This window comes from Euprymna scolopes, chromosome 39 (genome assembly GCF_053919585.1).
Source record: "Euprymna scolopes isolate OS-2025 chromosome 39, ASM5391958v1, whole genome shotgun sequence".
Classification (NCBI taxonomy): Eukaryota; Metazoa; Mollusca; class Cephalopoda; order Sepiida; family Sepiolidae; genus Euprymna; species Euprymna scolopes.
The window spans coordinates 5,768,790-5,785,504 of record NC_136520.1 but is presented as its reverse complement, the minus strand read 5'-3'; the positions used below and the strand labels follow the sequence as shown (position 1 = coordinate 5,785,504).

The window sequence follows — 16,715 nt, the reverse complement described above, 5'->3', positions numbered from 1 at the left end:
TAAAATCAATATTATGTTAAAAAAAATAAAGTAATATAATTTGAATTACAACTAAAATAAAACAGAATTCGAAAAAATAATTATTTTTAAAAAGCTTTAAATGATATTAAATTCAATTATTACGTGATATGAAGTTTAAACAGATTTTTTTTAATAACAGGTTTCCAATAATAAAAAAATATATTTGTGTCATAGAATATAAGACTATTGAGATAATAAAAATTGGAAATCCAAAATCGGCCTAAAAAATTCATTTCGATTTTATTATTTTAATTAATAGAGGGTGATCTGTATTTTTTACACTTTTTTTTTTTCAAAAAAGTACGGAGGCCTGTAAGCAACATTATCTTTAGATACATAAGTTTCAACAGAAGACATTAAAATTAATTTTATTAACTCTCGTCTGTGTAGTTCGTTAATAAAAATCTATTTCTTTTACAAAAGGTAAGTCTTATATTGTTTTTTTTATCTATAGCAAAAAAAGAAAACTGTTACTTCCATTGACAATTATAACGCGAATACTCATCCATAGAAATTGACACAGACACACAAAATGATGACGTCACTATTAATGTGTACAATGCTGACGTTTTACACATTGCCGTGGAGATACCTATAAATTAGACAATGTATTCGGCTATGTTGGGGTTTCTCATATTTTATTCTTCCACACATTAGAAAAAAATTGGGTGCTCCTACACTATTGGGACGAAATTTTGTAGTCGATAAATGAAGTTTTCAGATAAAAAACTGGTTTTGTACTGATTTGACCAAGAAGAAATTGGAGTTATCGCCCTTTGACAATGGTGTCGTCCGTGTAATGCAGAAGTTCTGAATTTTCAAATCACATTAATCTGTTTTTATATTTCAATTAAATCTCACAAATTTAAAATAGTCTAGTAATTTTAATGGCAGAAATTGACAGGGGGACATAGATTTGAAATTTTGGTGCTTCTACAGAATTGGGACGAGATTTTGTAGTCAATAAATGAAATTTTCAGATAAAAAAAAACGATTTCGACTGATTTTTTGCTCAATTTAAATAATTTACAATGGTAGCTTCCAAATTATGCAGTCGAAATTACCTGAATATTACTGAATTATTAAAAAATGAATCATGTTAGTAAGTGAAAAATTGCAGCCATCTTGTTTAAATCAAAGCAGAAAATTACCTCCCTTTTGAACTCTCCTGTGTCTTTCGATCGTTTTCTCCAAATTCTATTTATTATTTTCTTTAATAATTTTCTACCTTATCGATTTTCGTAATTTTTGGATATAATCATCTTAAAAATACGAGGAATATGTAGATTCCATTGTTTTCATGTGAAATTCAGTTTTACAATTTCTGAAATTTCGTCCCAGTAGTGTAGAAGCACCAAAATTTTTTTTTAACAAAGAAAAGTGGAGCAGAGTTCAACCTATTTACAGAAAAAACAGAAATACAGAAAAATCTTTATGAAATAAATACCCATCACTGAACGAAAATGGTCATATTCCAAAAATTATGTAAATTGATCCAGTATATTTTTTTTTTTACAAGGGAGTCACCACTTATCAAGGCCCGAAGGCCACTCAAGAATAAGGGGTAATGAATGTAAGGTGGTAGTGTAGTAATGATTAATAATGTTCCACTGGCCTGCTTACAACATGATAGGTTTCAAGTCCTATGTAAACAAGTTTTTGTTGAGCCGTCCCCTCAAATAATCCAAATTTTACACCATCAACAATTACTACACTACCACCTGATATCCATTAACTCTTATCCTCGAGTGGCCTTCGATTAATTCCTTGAAAAAGAAAAAAGAAAAAAGAAAAAAGACAAGGGCAGAATGATTTTCTTTATATAAAAAAAACATACTTTATCAATTTAGTGCTTTTTGGAATATGACATTTTCGCTCGGTGATGGGTTTATTTCAGCACGGTGGCAAAAGTGCACAAGTTTGTTTTTTTTTATTTTGGTAAACGTCGATGTTGGAATACCCTGGCCAAATCAAAATCACTGCTAAAAAAAAAAAAAAAATCGCCCGTGTCCATCAAACTTAAAAATCGAATCAGAAACTTGAAAACAGAAGTAAACAAACTTTCTTTTCATCATTACCAGAAAAATATATTCCCAGTTATTATTTTAGTAAGTACAAATTACTGATTTTTTTTAGTGGTGATTTGGCCAGGGTATTCCGACATCGATGTTTACCCGTAAAAGTTTGAAAAACCGTGATATGAAGAAGGTCGGGAATTTCATCACCAAAACTTTGTGAATATGCCATTGAAGAATAGCAGTCCAAATAATCTCATTAATACAATTTTTCAAAATATATTATTTACATTTAATAAGGTACAGTTTAATGAAGACATTAAAAAATGAAAATATCGAAAAATAGGTTATATTGTACGTATCTATTTTAGACTGAAGATCAAAAAAAAAAATTTCAGCACTTGATGACGAGTGTGCGCAAACATTGGTCTATTTTTCAGCCCCCCCCCCAATTTGTTTTTAAAAGCTAAAGAAAATGCCAAATTGATTTTAAACTCCAAAATAATCGAGCATGTTGATGAAGCTAAGATAAGTAGGTCCCGCAAATGAGCCTCGTTCTGACATTTTTTTTTTTCAAACATGGAAGTCACCACTTATCAAGGCCTGGAAGCCACTCGGGGATAAGGGTTATTGCGTGTACAGTAATCAATGGGATAATATCGTAATAATCATTAGTAATGGAGATTTGATAATGTGTCTCACTTAAGGGGGCGGTTTATCAGGAATTTGTTTACGTTGGACTTGAAGACATCCAAGTTGTAGTCAGGTGGAAAACAGGCAAATGGAACAGAGTTCCACAGGCGTGCACTTCTAAGAAAGAAGCTTTGTTCATGGAATCTACGTTTTGATTTAGGCATAGATAAAGAGTGGAGAAAATTACTGACAGTAGTTTCAGCTAGACGGATGTTTTTTCGTGAAAGATTGGCGAGGGGGGACCAGAGATTGGAGCTCAGACGAGCACTTCTCATGGAAATAATGATAAACAAAGACAAGCTCGCAATATCCCTTCTGTGGGGAGAGGTTGCAGGGAAGAGAAACGGCATCCCCCACTAGACTATGAATTCTATTTTGTACCCTGTCAAGGCAGGATAGGCTTTTTTTTTAGCAGCTCCTGCCCAGATACGGCAGCAGTACTCCATCCTTGGACGTACTTGGCTTTTATATAAATAGAGAATTGCATCAGCCGTGAGATATCTACTGTAGCGGTAGAAGGATCCTGCCATTTTTTTAGCGACCTTGGCAACTGACTTGATGTACGTGTTCCATTTCAGATCAGGAGTAAAGGTCAATCCCAGAAGCTTGTCAAAACTTGAGCCTCTCCAAGATGAGAGCCATCCATTTCAATTGATACCAGATGGGGATCAGAGCGTTGATGATATAAAGATCGAAGCTTGGTTTTAAATGCATTAAAAGTAACCAGCCACCTTTTCCCCCATTGTACCACACGCTCAAGATCAGAGAGAACTGTCATTTACAGCCTTTGATGTGTTGCCATAGATGGTCGTGTCATCAGCATAGATGTCAACGAATGATTAAAGTATGTGTTTTGGGAGATCGTTTTTTTTCGTCGATATTTTTGAAAGTCATCCTCTCCTTTCGATTGTCTAGCCTTAATTTAAACATAAGTCACATCTGGTTTGGCGGTGGTTGTAACAGCAAAGATGTCAGATTTTTTTTTTCCTGTTCTTTTCTTCCTTCACGGTACAGATTCGAGCCTGCCTTCCTACTACCAGTTTTTTTTTTTTTGCTCAACACACACCTTCAAACACCCGGGCAACGCCAAGCACCCATGCTAGTATATATATATATATATATATATATATATAGGGCTCTATGGTCAAATTTATCTTTAGTGGACCTTTGACAACTAAATATTTTCGTTTACTAGCCAAATAGAAAAGTTACTAGCCAAACTTTTATGGTTTTTGGAATATGACATCTTCGTTTCATGACGAATATGTACATTATAAAGATTTTTCTGTAGCTTTTTTTCATAAGTGTAATTCTGAATATACAACAAATTTTATGTTGATACTTGAACGTGTAAACATTTTAAATTCTTCAGATATTTTTTTAAACAGCCTTCGTAAAAAAACAAAGCAAAAAAAAAAAAAAAAAAAAAAAAAAAAAAGTATATAGTTCTATTAAACTTTTATTGTTTAAATAATTTAACTTTGTTTCATTTTATTAAAAAAAAAAAAAAGTTGAAAAGATATTTTTCACTCAGTAGTGAGCTTTGCAAGATTGTCAGTGAAAGAAATACAATCGCCAAAAGATAAGCGTTTCATTATTTCTATTTCTAAATACAATCGCCAAAAGATAAGCGTTTCATTATTTCTATTTTTGAAAAACCACTTGCAAATGCGACTGTTTCCCTCGCAATGTAGAGACCTGATATATATATATATATATATATATATATATATATACAATTGCAAATTACTTAGGATTTCTACCTAGAATGCTAACCCTGTGGATTGGATGAAGGGTTCCTTTCGAAATTTTGTGCAGATTTCAGAGTTCAACAAGTTTTTTTTTTGTTTTTGTTTTTTTTTTTACAAAGGAATCACCACTTATCAAGGCCCGGAGGCCACTCAATGATAAGGGTCAATGGGTATACATTAGTCAATGTGATTATAGCGTTTTTAACATAGGTATTGAGATTTTTGTAAGTTTGATTATATAGGGGTACGGTTCGTCAAGAACTTGTTTACATTGGACTTGAAGACAATCAAATTGTAGTCATACCTGAAAAGGTTGGAGGTTACATCGATTGAAATGCTGAGTGAATAACACTCAGGATGAGAAGAATAATAATCCAAATTAGCAACCATCATCTAAACAAAATTCAAAAATATAATTACAATATTTCCTTTTTATTTTTTTACAAGGTAGTCACCACTTATCAAGGCCCGGAAGCCACTCGGGGATAAGGGTTATTGCGTGTACAGTATGTTAGTATTGGAGATTTGATAAAGTGTCTTACTTAAGGGGGCGGTTCATCAGGAATTTGTTTATGTTGGACTTAAAGACATCCAGGTTGTAGTCAGATGGGAAACAGGCAAATGGAACAGAGTTCCACAGGCGTGCACTTCTAAGAAAGAAGCTTTGTTCATGGAATCTACATTTTGGTTTTAGCACAGTGGGGAAAATTTTTGACAGTGGTTTCAGCTAGACAGGTGTTTATCGTGAAAGATTATTGAGGGGGGGGGGACCAGCGATTGGAGCCACTCGGGGATAAGAGTTATTGCATGTACAGTAATCAATGGGATAGTATCGTAGTAATCGTTAGTATTGGAGATTTGATAAAGTGTCTTACTTAAGGGGGTGGTTCATCAGAAATTTGTTTATGTTGGACTTGAAGACATACAAGTTGTAGTCAGGTGAGAAACAGGCAAACGGAACAGAGTTCCACAGGTGTGCACTTCTAAGAAAGATAAACAGTGGGGAAAATTACTGACAGTGGTTTCAGCTAGAGGGGTGTTTATCGTGAAAGATTGGCGAGGGAGGGGGACCAGAGATTGGAGCTCAGACGAGTACTTGCTATGAAAATAACGATAAAACAAAGACAGGCTCGCAACGTCTCTTCTGTGGGAGAGAGGTTTTAAGGAAGAGAAAAGGGCATCCCCCACTAGGCTATGAAGTCTATTTTGTACTCTGTCAAGGCGGGATAGGCTGTTTTTAGCAACATAGCTCAGGGGAAGTTGTGAGAAAAAGGTCTAGAAGGCTAGCGTACTGACTGTACTTTGGTTCTAAATGTCCTTCAAAAAATGAGATTTATCTTTTTTAGGCAATTACATGTTCATAATTGTATTTGATTATACTCTTTGCATAGTAATGATTCTTTTACATGCAAATGTCACGATAGCAGATAACTGATTGCACTGATAACATTACATTAATTCTGCTCATGATCGCAACTGAATAAAGACAGCATGTCAGGTTTCTAAATCCACTGAAAACAAAACGAACGCATCTTAATCTACGAGTGCAAAGTTGTTTTCATCAGATATGACTTTGAAATCGGATGCGTTGATGACTTCATGTACCTGGGCGAATATTATGACACTCTGACACAATACGAGAATAAGGATTACACATTTAATTTATTACAGAAAGGATGGATATGTCAAATCTTCAGTCAAAAAGGAAAAAAACCTTCAAGGCCTGATGAACACTATGAAAAGCATCCTATGAACAAGTTTCTGTATAGATCGTTGCCCAATGTGTCGACAGTTGTAAGGAGAAGACAACTAGCGCTTGCAGGATGTCACAATGAACCTGACTTATTCTAGTCCCCATGATACAAGGGGAAGAGCAGGTCATCCTTATTGTGACATCTATAATATGTCACAATAAGGCTATCATCAAGGGAGAAACTGGTCTATCAGGGACAATTTGCTGTCAGCAATGACCAATCAAGAGCTCTCGAACTCAAAATTTGTCAACAGTTCATCTACATCTTTTGACATTGAATAACTCAAGATACATGGAACACACTAAAAAAAACACTCTGACACAATACGAGAATAAGGATTACACATTTATTACAGAAAGGATGGAAATCTCAAATCTTCAATCAAAAAGGGAACCAAAATAAAAACCTTCAAGGCCTGATGAACACTAAATGACACATAGAAAGTGGCTAGATGGTTCATAAGTAGCTTAAAACATCTAGAAAAGACATCCTATGAACAATAAGAGTAGTGGTTGGCAGAAATCAGAGGCCGACAGTATTAATGCTGGAGTCCCTCAGGGGTCCATCCTGGGCCCAAATCTCTTCCTGATCTACGTCAATGATCTCCCAAAACACATACTTAAATCATTCGTTGACATCTATGCGTTGATGACATTCTTCAGGGTTTAAATGTATTGTAATGTTTTTATGGTGGTCGAAAAACGTTTTTCAGCCGCCATATTACTTCCTATTTACTTGCCTCCCCACGAGGGCAGAATTAGACACAAGGTCGGTTTTTAATGTAGAGAAGCATTTATTACTAAAAAACGAAATGGTGAAATATAAAAGCAAGTTAAGCTAAAAGTAAAAAAAGAAAAGTTGTTTTTTTAAATCAAAGTATTAAAGAAAAAAAAAATTTTTTTATTTGCTCACGGTTTCTATATTCATCATTCAAAGGGTCAATAATGGTTTTACGAGTGTTTATTTTGGGTAACTACCGGCTTCCATATTTTGTTCGGTAAAAAGAGACAAACAAAATAGGGGGGGCTACAAAATGCATAATGTTTGTGCAATAATATTTTCAAATTGGTTTTAATCTGGTGATAAAATAACTGACAAGAGTCATGTTTATATTAAAACTTAATATTTAAAAAAAATTTAAACACAATTAATTAACAATCTATGTTGTAACGGAACATTTTGAAATAATGAAGTTTTGATCTTTTAAAAATTAATTCATTTTTAGGAAGTTTCTTTTTCTTGACAATTCAACTTATTATAGTATATATTAATTAGAAAAAACGCTAATTTTAAAAAAAATTAATTAAATTTATATCATTTTTTTAATTGCAACTTCAAGTTTTTGTTCAATACGTGTATTTAATTTAAAAAAAAAATAAATATGTTTTACTTATTTGAACTCTTATGTTTCATAATAAATAGAAATTTCGATAGAGTTATATATATTTTGTTCAAATTTCGAAAAAATAAATTAGGGGGACATGCACTAAAAAAAGATATTTCCCCTTGTATATTTGATGAAAACTGCATTTTATATGTAATTTCATTCTAAAATGGATAAGTATCGAAAATTTCACAAAAATATGACCATTAGTTGATTTTTGCTAGATTTATTAAACATGGGTAGGTTTTCACGCTCAAAACGCTTACTACATAGGAACGTTATTTTTAAGCACCAATTATGTAAACATGATTTTTGTCTCGCAATTTCATTATTTTTGTACGAAGAAAAAATTTTTTTAAATTATTACTGGTTTATTTTGCCCTTCTTTTAAATGGTACAAAAGTTAAATTGATAATATTAATTTATAATAAAGTTACATCGTTTTACATATAGGGTGGGGTAATTCTGCCTAGTGGACATTTTTCTCCTAATTTCTTCAAAGAACGAAAAATACTTGCATCTACGATGCAATGTAGTGTTTGTCATCAGGAGATGACTCTCAAAGCATCGTGACACAGATTTTTCGGTGCAAAATTCATAAGAATCAGAAGACATTCATTAAAAAAGGATCTTTTTTTTTTAGAAAACTCTAAGTTAACTTTACAAGAATTTATAAAAATTGTGTATCGAACCCGTATCAAATTAGATATAAAAATACTCCAAGTTTTGTCATTTTAGTATGTGTAACAATTTGGAGCTTATAATCAATTTAGCATTTTCTTTAGCTTTTTAACATTTTTTTGGGCGGGGGCTGAAAGTTTTTCATGGCCTGAAAAAGTTTTTCATGGCCTGAATTAGACCAATCTTTGCGCAGGGTCCGCACTCGTCATCCAGTGCAAAAATTTCACTTAATTTAATCGAGTATTTTTTTTTTTTTTTTTTTTTTATTGTGGAAAAACACGTTTTTATGATAACGCGTTGATGATAGCCATCTTGAAATTTTTTGAATACGTCACGAGGAGATAACTCAGTTTAAAGCACCGACACTCCCTCCCCATCTTTAATACTAGCTTTTCTTCCTAAAAATCGAACCTTTTGCTCGGTATCATAAATTGTTTTTTAGCTGTGAAAAAAAAAAATACTTTTTTTTTTAACATGTGGGTCACCACTTATCAAGACCCGAAGGCCACTCAGGGATAAGGGTTATTGCGTGTACAGTAATCAATGAGATAGTATTGTAGTAATCATTAGTATTGGGGGTTTTGATAGAGTGTCTTACTTAAGGGGGCAGTTTGTCAGGAGTTTGTTTATGTTGGACTTGAAAACGTCCAAGTTGTAGTCAGGTGGGAAACAGGCAAGCGGCAGAGAGTTCCACAGGCGTGCAGTTCTAAGAAAGAAGCTTTGCTCATGGAATCCACGTTTGGATTTAGGCACAGATGAAGAGTGTAAAATACTGATATGACCTTTCCAGAGTTGTCGAACTTACTTTCGACTTTGCCGGGCATAAGAGCAAAAGTCCACTGATCCACTGATGTCAGCCCACTGCTACGAATTTGAAATAGAGACATGTAAGTGAGAAAAAGCAAAAGTAAAATCAGGGAGTCGTCTCCTACGGGAGAATTCTTTATGGGGTTTGTATTACTATACAGAGATTCGAAATTGTCAAAAAACAAATATATGTTATGAAAGGCAAGATAAGTTACTTTTCTACCTAACTGGATATGTTTTTAGTGTTTTTATTTAATGTAAAATGTTTATTCAGCTCGAAAAACATACAGTGTTTACCGATGTATTGGAAAATTTAAAATGGCGCCCGACTTTCTCTTTCACACGGTAATTTTGGGAAAAGGAGTTAAAAAAAAAAACTAGACAAAACCCTGTTAGAAACTCGCTCAATATGTTACTGTGACATAGGCTGACATATATTCGGTGGGTTTTTAAACAGTATTTTGTATATTTTTTATTTTTAACTCATTTTCCCAAACTTACTGTGTCAAAGAGAGAGTCGGGCGCCATTTTAAATTTTCCAATACATCGGTAAACACTATGTTTTTCGAGCTGATTAAACTTGTTAAATTAAATAAAAACACTAAAAACGGCAGTCTTGCAGTTAAGTACTGGCAAAGTTCGACAACCTCTAGACGGGTCACATGAGTATTTTACATCGTCAAATCACGAATATTATGAAGTATAAGTTTTAAAATATAAATAAAAATTATTAAAGTTTTAAAATAAATTTAAAAATATGTAATTAATATATAAAAAAAAAGACAGATTTGCCATATTTAACAGAAAAATGAAACAAGTTTTAGAAAGTGTATTATTGTCTTAACAGAAAAACGAATAAAATAAAATAATGAACCACGTAACAAAATATAAATTTATACTCCTATACGGAACTTCTTACTCTTTTGACTTCCAATGTTTCCTCAGCTAAAATTTTAATCACGTGATTACAGTAAACCATTAATTCAAGTGCCGCTTGTTATTCAATTCAAATAATAAGAAAAACGAATAATAATTTGATTAAAATACTACTTTTTCTAAAAGTACACTCGAATTCATTCATAATTGTGAAATTATTCAAAAATTGATTTTTTTTTTTATAATTACACAATACTTTACATTTAAATCAATGTATTTAAACGGTCCTTCTAGTTTTACGATATCTTTTTATTTATTAAATTGTTAGGTGAAAGTACAGAACAGTTACAAAACACCCGCCTGTCCGGTAACATAAGTGCATAATACCAAAAAGTGATTTGTTGGTTGGTTGTTTTTGTTTTACGGCACATCAACCTTTTTCAGGTTATTTAATGCCGGATGTAGTTATTTTGAGGCACGATTTTTAATGGAGTATATATATATATATCTTTTTTTAAGTCAGATTCTATTTAACCTATAGTTGGGACCCTAACCACTACCACTCCGGGTCAGAGTGGACCTGGGAGCAATAGCAATTAAAGGGTGGCTCCACACTCCCCAAGGCCCGCAAGGTGGGGCCTCCCCATCGGATATAGTTTAAGGTCATATCCAGAACCAAATTTTTTTTTTTTTTTTCTTTTTTGTTAATATCGTATTCAGCTAAATCCATAACACGCGGAACTTTAATTAATGGTTTATTTTATTGATGCTACACCGTAATCACGTGATTAAAATTTTAGCAGACGAAACCTTGGGAGTCAAAAGAGTAAGGAAAACAAAGTTTTTATTACAAATGTATTGAATTAAAATAAAGTAAAAACTATAGCACAAAACGAAGATTTTGTTTCCGTAACAAGGTTACAATTCTGAAATTTGACAACAGCATATTCTTTTCATTGTTTTGACTCTCGAGTGTGTATCCGTTGATATCTTATGTTTTTATATAGTGATATGGTTCTAGTTAGGCAGAAAAGTAACTTATCTTGCCTTTGATAACATTTGTTTGTTATATATTTGTTTTGTGACAACTTTTTCGAATCTATGTGTATAGTAAAACAAACCCTTAAATTAAAATTGTTTTTCTTTGATTTGAATTGTTTGAAGTTAAAATAAAATAATTAAAACATATAGCTGATAATTCTCGGTTGATTAACTGTGTCGGATATATACCTGAGGATCAAAACAACGAAAAGAATATGCTGTTGTCATAGCCCTACTAATAAAATATCAATAATCGTTAACATTTTTTGATTAGGTTCTGCCCCTGCCTGTGCCGTCTCCCCCCCCCCCCGATCTCTAAACTGAAAACCAAAAATGTGATTCCTTCGCCTTATTTTAAAATTATTTGGTAATCGTGAAGAAAGAGAGAGCCTGTTTCCTCCGTTTGACTATAGGTGGCGTTAATGTCTGTCCACCCAGTTACGGAAGCACAAAATGTATATAATGGCACCGTTGAAATAAAAATAAATGTTTAATTTTAAACATGTTTTTTTTGTTTGTTTGTTTGTTTGTTTTTTGCAAACATATTTAAGTTTGTTTTTGTTTTTTTTTTCAAACATATTTACGTTTGTTTTTTTGTTGTTGTTTTTGCAAACATATTTAAGTTTTATTTTTCCAAACATTTACGTTTTGTTGCTAGTTTATTTTCAAACATTTACGTTTTTTTTTGTTTTTACGTTTTTTTTGTTGTTTTTTTTTTGCAGGCATAAACTAAATATTTTTGAAATATTTTTCTTTTAGAAAAGTTTGCTTATGCACTTATTGTACCACGCTATTTTTTTATTTTTTTTTTATAGTAGTTTCAAGTAATATTCAGGTTTTACAATATCCCTTTTCAAATATATATATAAATACTCGGGTAAAACTATACAAACACCGTGACAGCGAATTAACCCTAACCCTAACACTAACCCTAACCCCAACCCCAACCCTAACCCTAACCCTAAACCTAACCCTAACCCCTAACCCTAACCCTAACCCTAACGCTGTCACGGTGTTTGTATAATAATACCAATACTCGCGGAAAAAGTAAAATAAGTCCAGAAAAATTAAGAAAAAAGAGGGTGGGGGTCAATAAAAAAAAAGATAAAAGAAAAAACGTTGACTTTTTTTTATTATAAGAACGTAAAAAATACTCGCGGAAAAACGGTTGTACCCATAAATATGTTTAAAAGAAAAATATAGCAAAAACATTTAATTTATGCTTGCAAAAAAAAAAAAAAAATTAAAATTAAAACAAAAATAACGTAAATGTTTGAAAATAAACCAGCAACAAAACGTAAATGTTTGGAAAAATAAAACTTAAATATGTTTGCGAAAACAAAACAAAATAAAACTTAAATATGTTTGCAAAAAAAAAAAAAAAAAAAAAAACATGTTTAAAATTAAAATATAATAAAAACATTTATTTTTATTTCAACGGTGCCATTATATACATTTTGTGCTTCCGTAACTGGGTGGACAGACATTAACGCCACCTATAGGCAAACGGAGGAAACAGGCTCTCTCTTTCTTCATGATTACCAATTATTTATTATTATTTTATTATTTTTTATATAAGTTTTTTTTTTTAAACTTGCGAAGAACTGTTTTACAATTGCTTTAAAAATAAGTACCAAAAAAGTTATTTTTAATATCGTATTCAGCTAAATCCATAACAAGCGGAACTTTAATTAATGGTTTATTTTATTGATGCTACACCGTAATCACGTGATTAAAATTTTAGCAGACGAAAAAATTGGGAGTCAAAAGAGTAAGGAGAATAAATATATTTTATATTAATTACATTTTTTTAATAATTTTTATTTTAAAACTAATAATTCGTAATATTCGTGATTTGACGGTGTAAAATACTGATGTGACCCTCCTAGAGTTCTCGAACTTTGCCCGGACTTAACTGCAAGACTACCCTAAACACCCATTTAGGTAGAAAAAGTAACTTATCTTGCCTTTGGTAACATTTATTTGGGGTTTGTTTGTCAAAAAAACAAATATATAACAAATAAATATTATCAAAGGCAAGATAAGTTACTTTTCTACCTACCTTTCAGTGTTTTTATTCAATGTAACATGTTTATTCAGCTCGAAAAGCATACAGTGTTTACCGATGTATTGGAAAATTCAAAATGGCGCCCGACTCTATCTTTAACACGGTAAGTTTGGGAAAAGGTGCTATAAATATAAAACTAGACAAAATACTGTTAGAAACTCGCTCAATATATATTACTGTGACATAGGTTGACATATATTTGGTGGTTTTTAATAGTATCTTTTCTAGTTTATTATTTATAACACCTTTTCCCGAACTTACCGTATAAAAGAGAGAGTTGGGCGCCATTTTGAATTTTCCAATACATCGGTAAACAATGTATGTTTTTTGAGCTGAATAAACATGTTACATTGAATAAAAACACGAAAAATATATCCAATTTGGTAGAAAAGTAACTGATCTTGCCTTTGGTAACATTTATTTGTTATATATTTGTTTTTTGACAAAACAAACCCGGCGGACCTGAACGAGAATCCCCACCCTCATAATTGTTATAGTATGTAGTAGTTTTCGAGGTTGGGGGTATTCCGAAAGCCGTTCTTAACACGGGAAGGTTGGAGGTGTTTATAATACGCTGAGTAAGTTGCAAAAAAAAAAATAAATAAATAAAATACCAACTGTGGAAAATACCGGTTAAAATTATGGGGGGGGGAGGGGGGGTGATTCTCGTTCATGTCCGTCTTTGTTATGATTAAATTGTTAAGTGAAAGTACAGAAGTCACAAAACTCCGTGCTCTCCCCATGTTAAGAATGGCTTTCTAGATAATAACGTTAATATGATAATATTGCAGTACGGTATAATAAGTGCACGAGTTTAAAAATGTCTCCATTTCCTTCAATTAAAACATGACATTTATTATTTAATGTAATCGACGAATATTCGTCGCAGATTATATATATATATATATATATATATATATATATATATATATATATATATATAACACAACAATACTTACATCCAATGAGCGGCATTAAAATGCCGTTATTCAATTTGACTCGAGGAAGACGGGAAGACATCATTTTCTTCTCCTGTTTGATTCCGGTGTCGAATTGACAATGTCGCCAACTGAGATTTGCAAAAACCCGCTAGATTGGGGGGGGGGCGGCATAAAATCTCCAGAAAATCGCTAGATTTTTTACTTTTCGAAACAGAGATTTTGAAAACCCGCTAGATTGGGGGGGGGGAGACATAAAATCTCCATAAAATCACTAGATTTTTTACTTTTCGTAACCGAGATTTTGAAAACCCGCTAGATTGGGGGGGGGGGACATAAAATCTCCAGAAAATCGCTAGATTTTTTACTTTTCGAAACAGAGATTTTGAAAACCCGCTAGATTGGGGGGGGAGACATAAAATCTCCATAAAATCACTAGAGTTTTTACTTTTCGTAACCGAGATTTTGAAAACCCGCTAGATTGGAGGGGGGGGGACATAAAATCTCCAGAAAATCGCTAGATTTTTTACTTTTCGTAACCGAGATTTTGAAAACCCGCTAGATTGGGGACCTAAAATCTCCAGAAAATCGCTAGACAGAGATTTTGAAAACTAGATTAACAAATAAAAAAAAAATCTCCAAAAAACAAAACAAAACAGAACAAAACAAAGAAACACTAGATTATTACTTTGTACATTATGTATAGATTTAGTCGCTGCCCAGATTCAAGAGCGTTTTTATTTTAGACATAAATTTAAAGTTAAATTCCATTTTTACGGTATCTTTTGTTTATTAAATTGTTAGGTAAAAGTTCATCCTTTCACGTTAAGAATAGATTTCTAAATAATAACGTTATTATTTCAGTGCAATCAGTATTAAGTACCATACATTTACGAATATAAACATTACGTCTCTCCCTCACACACATCGATATATGTTATTATATGTATAATATTATATATTATACTAACATATCGACGATGCCTCTGTTCAGTGTCGAAAGACAAAGGATACCCCCTGTAGGGGTAGCTGCGCGTGTAATTGTGAGGCAAGGGTTGCGCAATCACCAACCGCACCTCTCCTGAGTGGGCACTGTTTAGGTTCAGTGGCAAGGAGTCCATGACGACTGGAAACAATGCCGAGACAAAGAGAGAGCACATACCTGTAAGTTCCAAATGGTCACCCATTTTAGTACTGACCAGGCTCTACGTTGCTTAACTTCGGTGATCCAGCGGCAACCGGTTTGTCAACGTGATTAATGCACATTCAATAAATTATAAGTTTTAAATTATATTCCTTGTCAAATAATAAATTGTTGTAAATTCTAATATTAATGTGTCTGACTTTTGCAAATAAATATTTTTTTTTTTTTGGACTTTGGGTTATTGGGAGGTTTTGCTTGTGTAAGAAACAAATTATGAAATCACAATTTTTATCCATCCAAAAAGAAAAAAAAAACACGCCCTCCCCAATATCTATATAAAAAAAACACGGCAAAAAGAAAAAAGCATCCATCCAAATATATATATATATATATATATATATATATATATATATATATATATATATATATATATATATATATCCATCAAAAACAAAAACATAACAAAATAATCCGAAAAGCGCAAAATTTAAGCAAAAAAAAAAAAAAAAAAAAAAAAACAAGGATACAAACGCCAAACTCCTTTCCTTTTCAGAATAATGAATGCTCCCTCGAACGGACTGCGTACGACGACATCAGAGCCGATGCATATTTTGCTAAAGGGGTCTCACTCGTGTACGTCAGCCAAAATAAAAAATTGTTTAAATTATTTATTTTAAAAATATTAACCATTAAAGTTTTTTTTATTTTAAATTTCCGAGTTGTCAATTTAGTTTCATTTCGTTTTCCGGTACGTTTGATCTGACTTTTTGATCAGCTGTCGGTCTACAGAACGTCGGCCATATTTGATATTCTTCATTAGTTATTTTACACAAGACATATACATTTTAATCACGATTTTCTCTAATTCAGGTGGGTACAGTAAATAAACTTTTAACTGGAAATGATCTCTAACGTATTAATGTAACACAAGAAACAGAAAAGAAACATTTTTAATGCGTACACAGCTTTATTTTCTCATATAACCTCAATACGCTTTGAAGGGATTTTACCTAAACAAATGTTAGCAAAGGCAAGATAAGTTACTCTTTTTACCTTTATTTGTTATTTAGATTAGGTCCACCTCCACAATTTTCTTTTAAATGGCGACTTTGATAGGTTTTCGACTATGCTGAATACGGAAATTGCCTTGAAATTTTGCAGAAATGAGTAGTTAGCGAGATATAAAAAGTTGTATTATGCATTGTATTCTTTGGAAGCCATCTTTGTTACGCGCGTGCGCCATAAACAAATCTAAGATGGCCGCCAAAGAATATAATGCATAATACAACTTTTTATATCTCGCTAACTACTCATTTCTGCAAAATTTCAAGGCAATTTCCGTATTCAGCATAGTCGGAAACCGGAAAAAGTCGTCATTTAAAAAAAAAATTGTGGAGGTGGACCTAATCTAAAAAAGTTACCTTGTTTTTCTTTTCGCAACTTTTTCGAATCTTAGGTAAAACAAACCCAATTTAACTTTTAAAATCCTATTTTAAAAAATAATTCTGCTTAAAATAAAGAACATAAAATACTAGTTAAAAA

General features: G+C 32.3%; 1 protein-coding gene across 1 annotated transcript in view; it reads right to left on the bottom strand.

The window, feature by feature from the left end:
- The window catches only part of LOC145263633 (glyoxal reductase-like), an 84,385-nt gene extending 70,196 nt beyond the window's left edge, over positions 1 to 14,189 (bottom strand). Inside the window, exon 1 of the mRNA XM_080120485.1 lies at positions 14,051 to 14,189. Coding sequence (XP_079976611.1) covers positions 14,051 to 14,114 — 64 coding nt within the window. The 5' untranslated portion in view covers positions 14,115 to 14,189. The remainder of the gene's footprint in view (positions 1 to 14,050) is intronic.
- Positions 14,190 to 16,715: the final 2,526 nt, after the last annotated feature.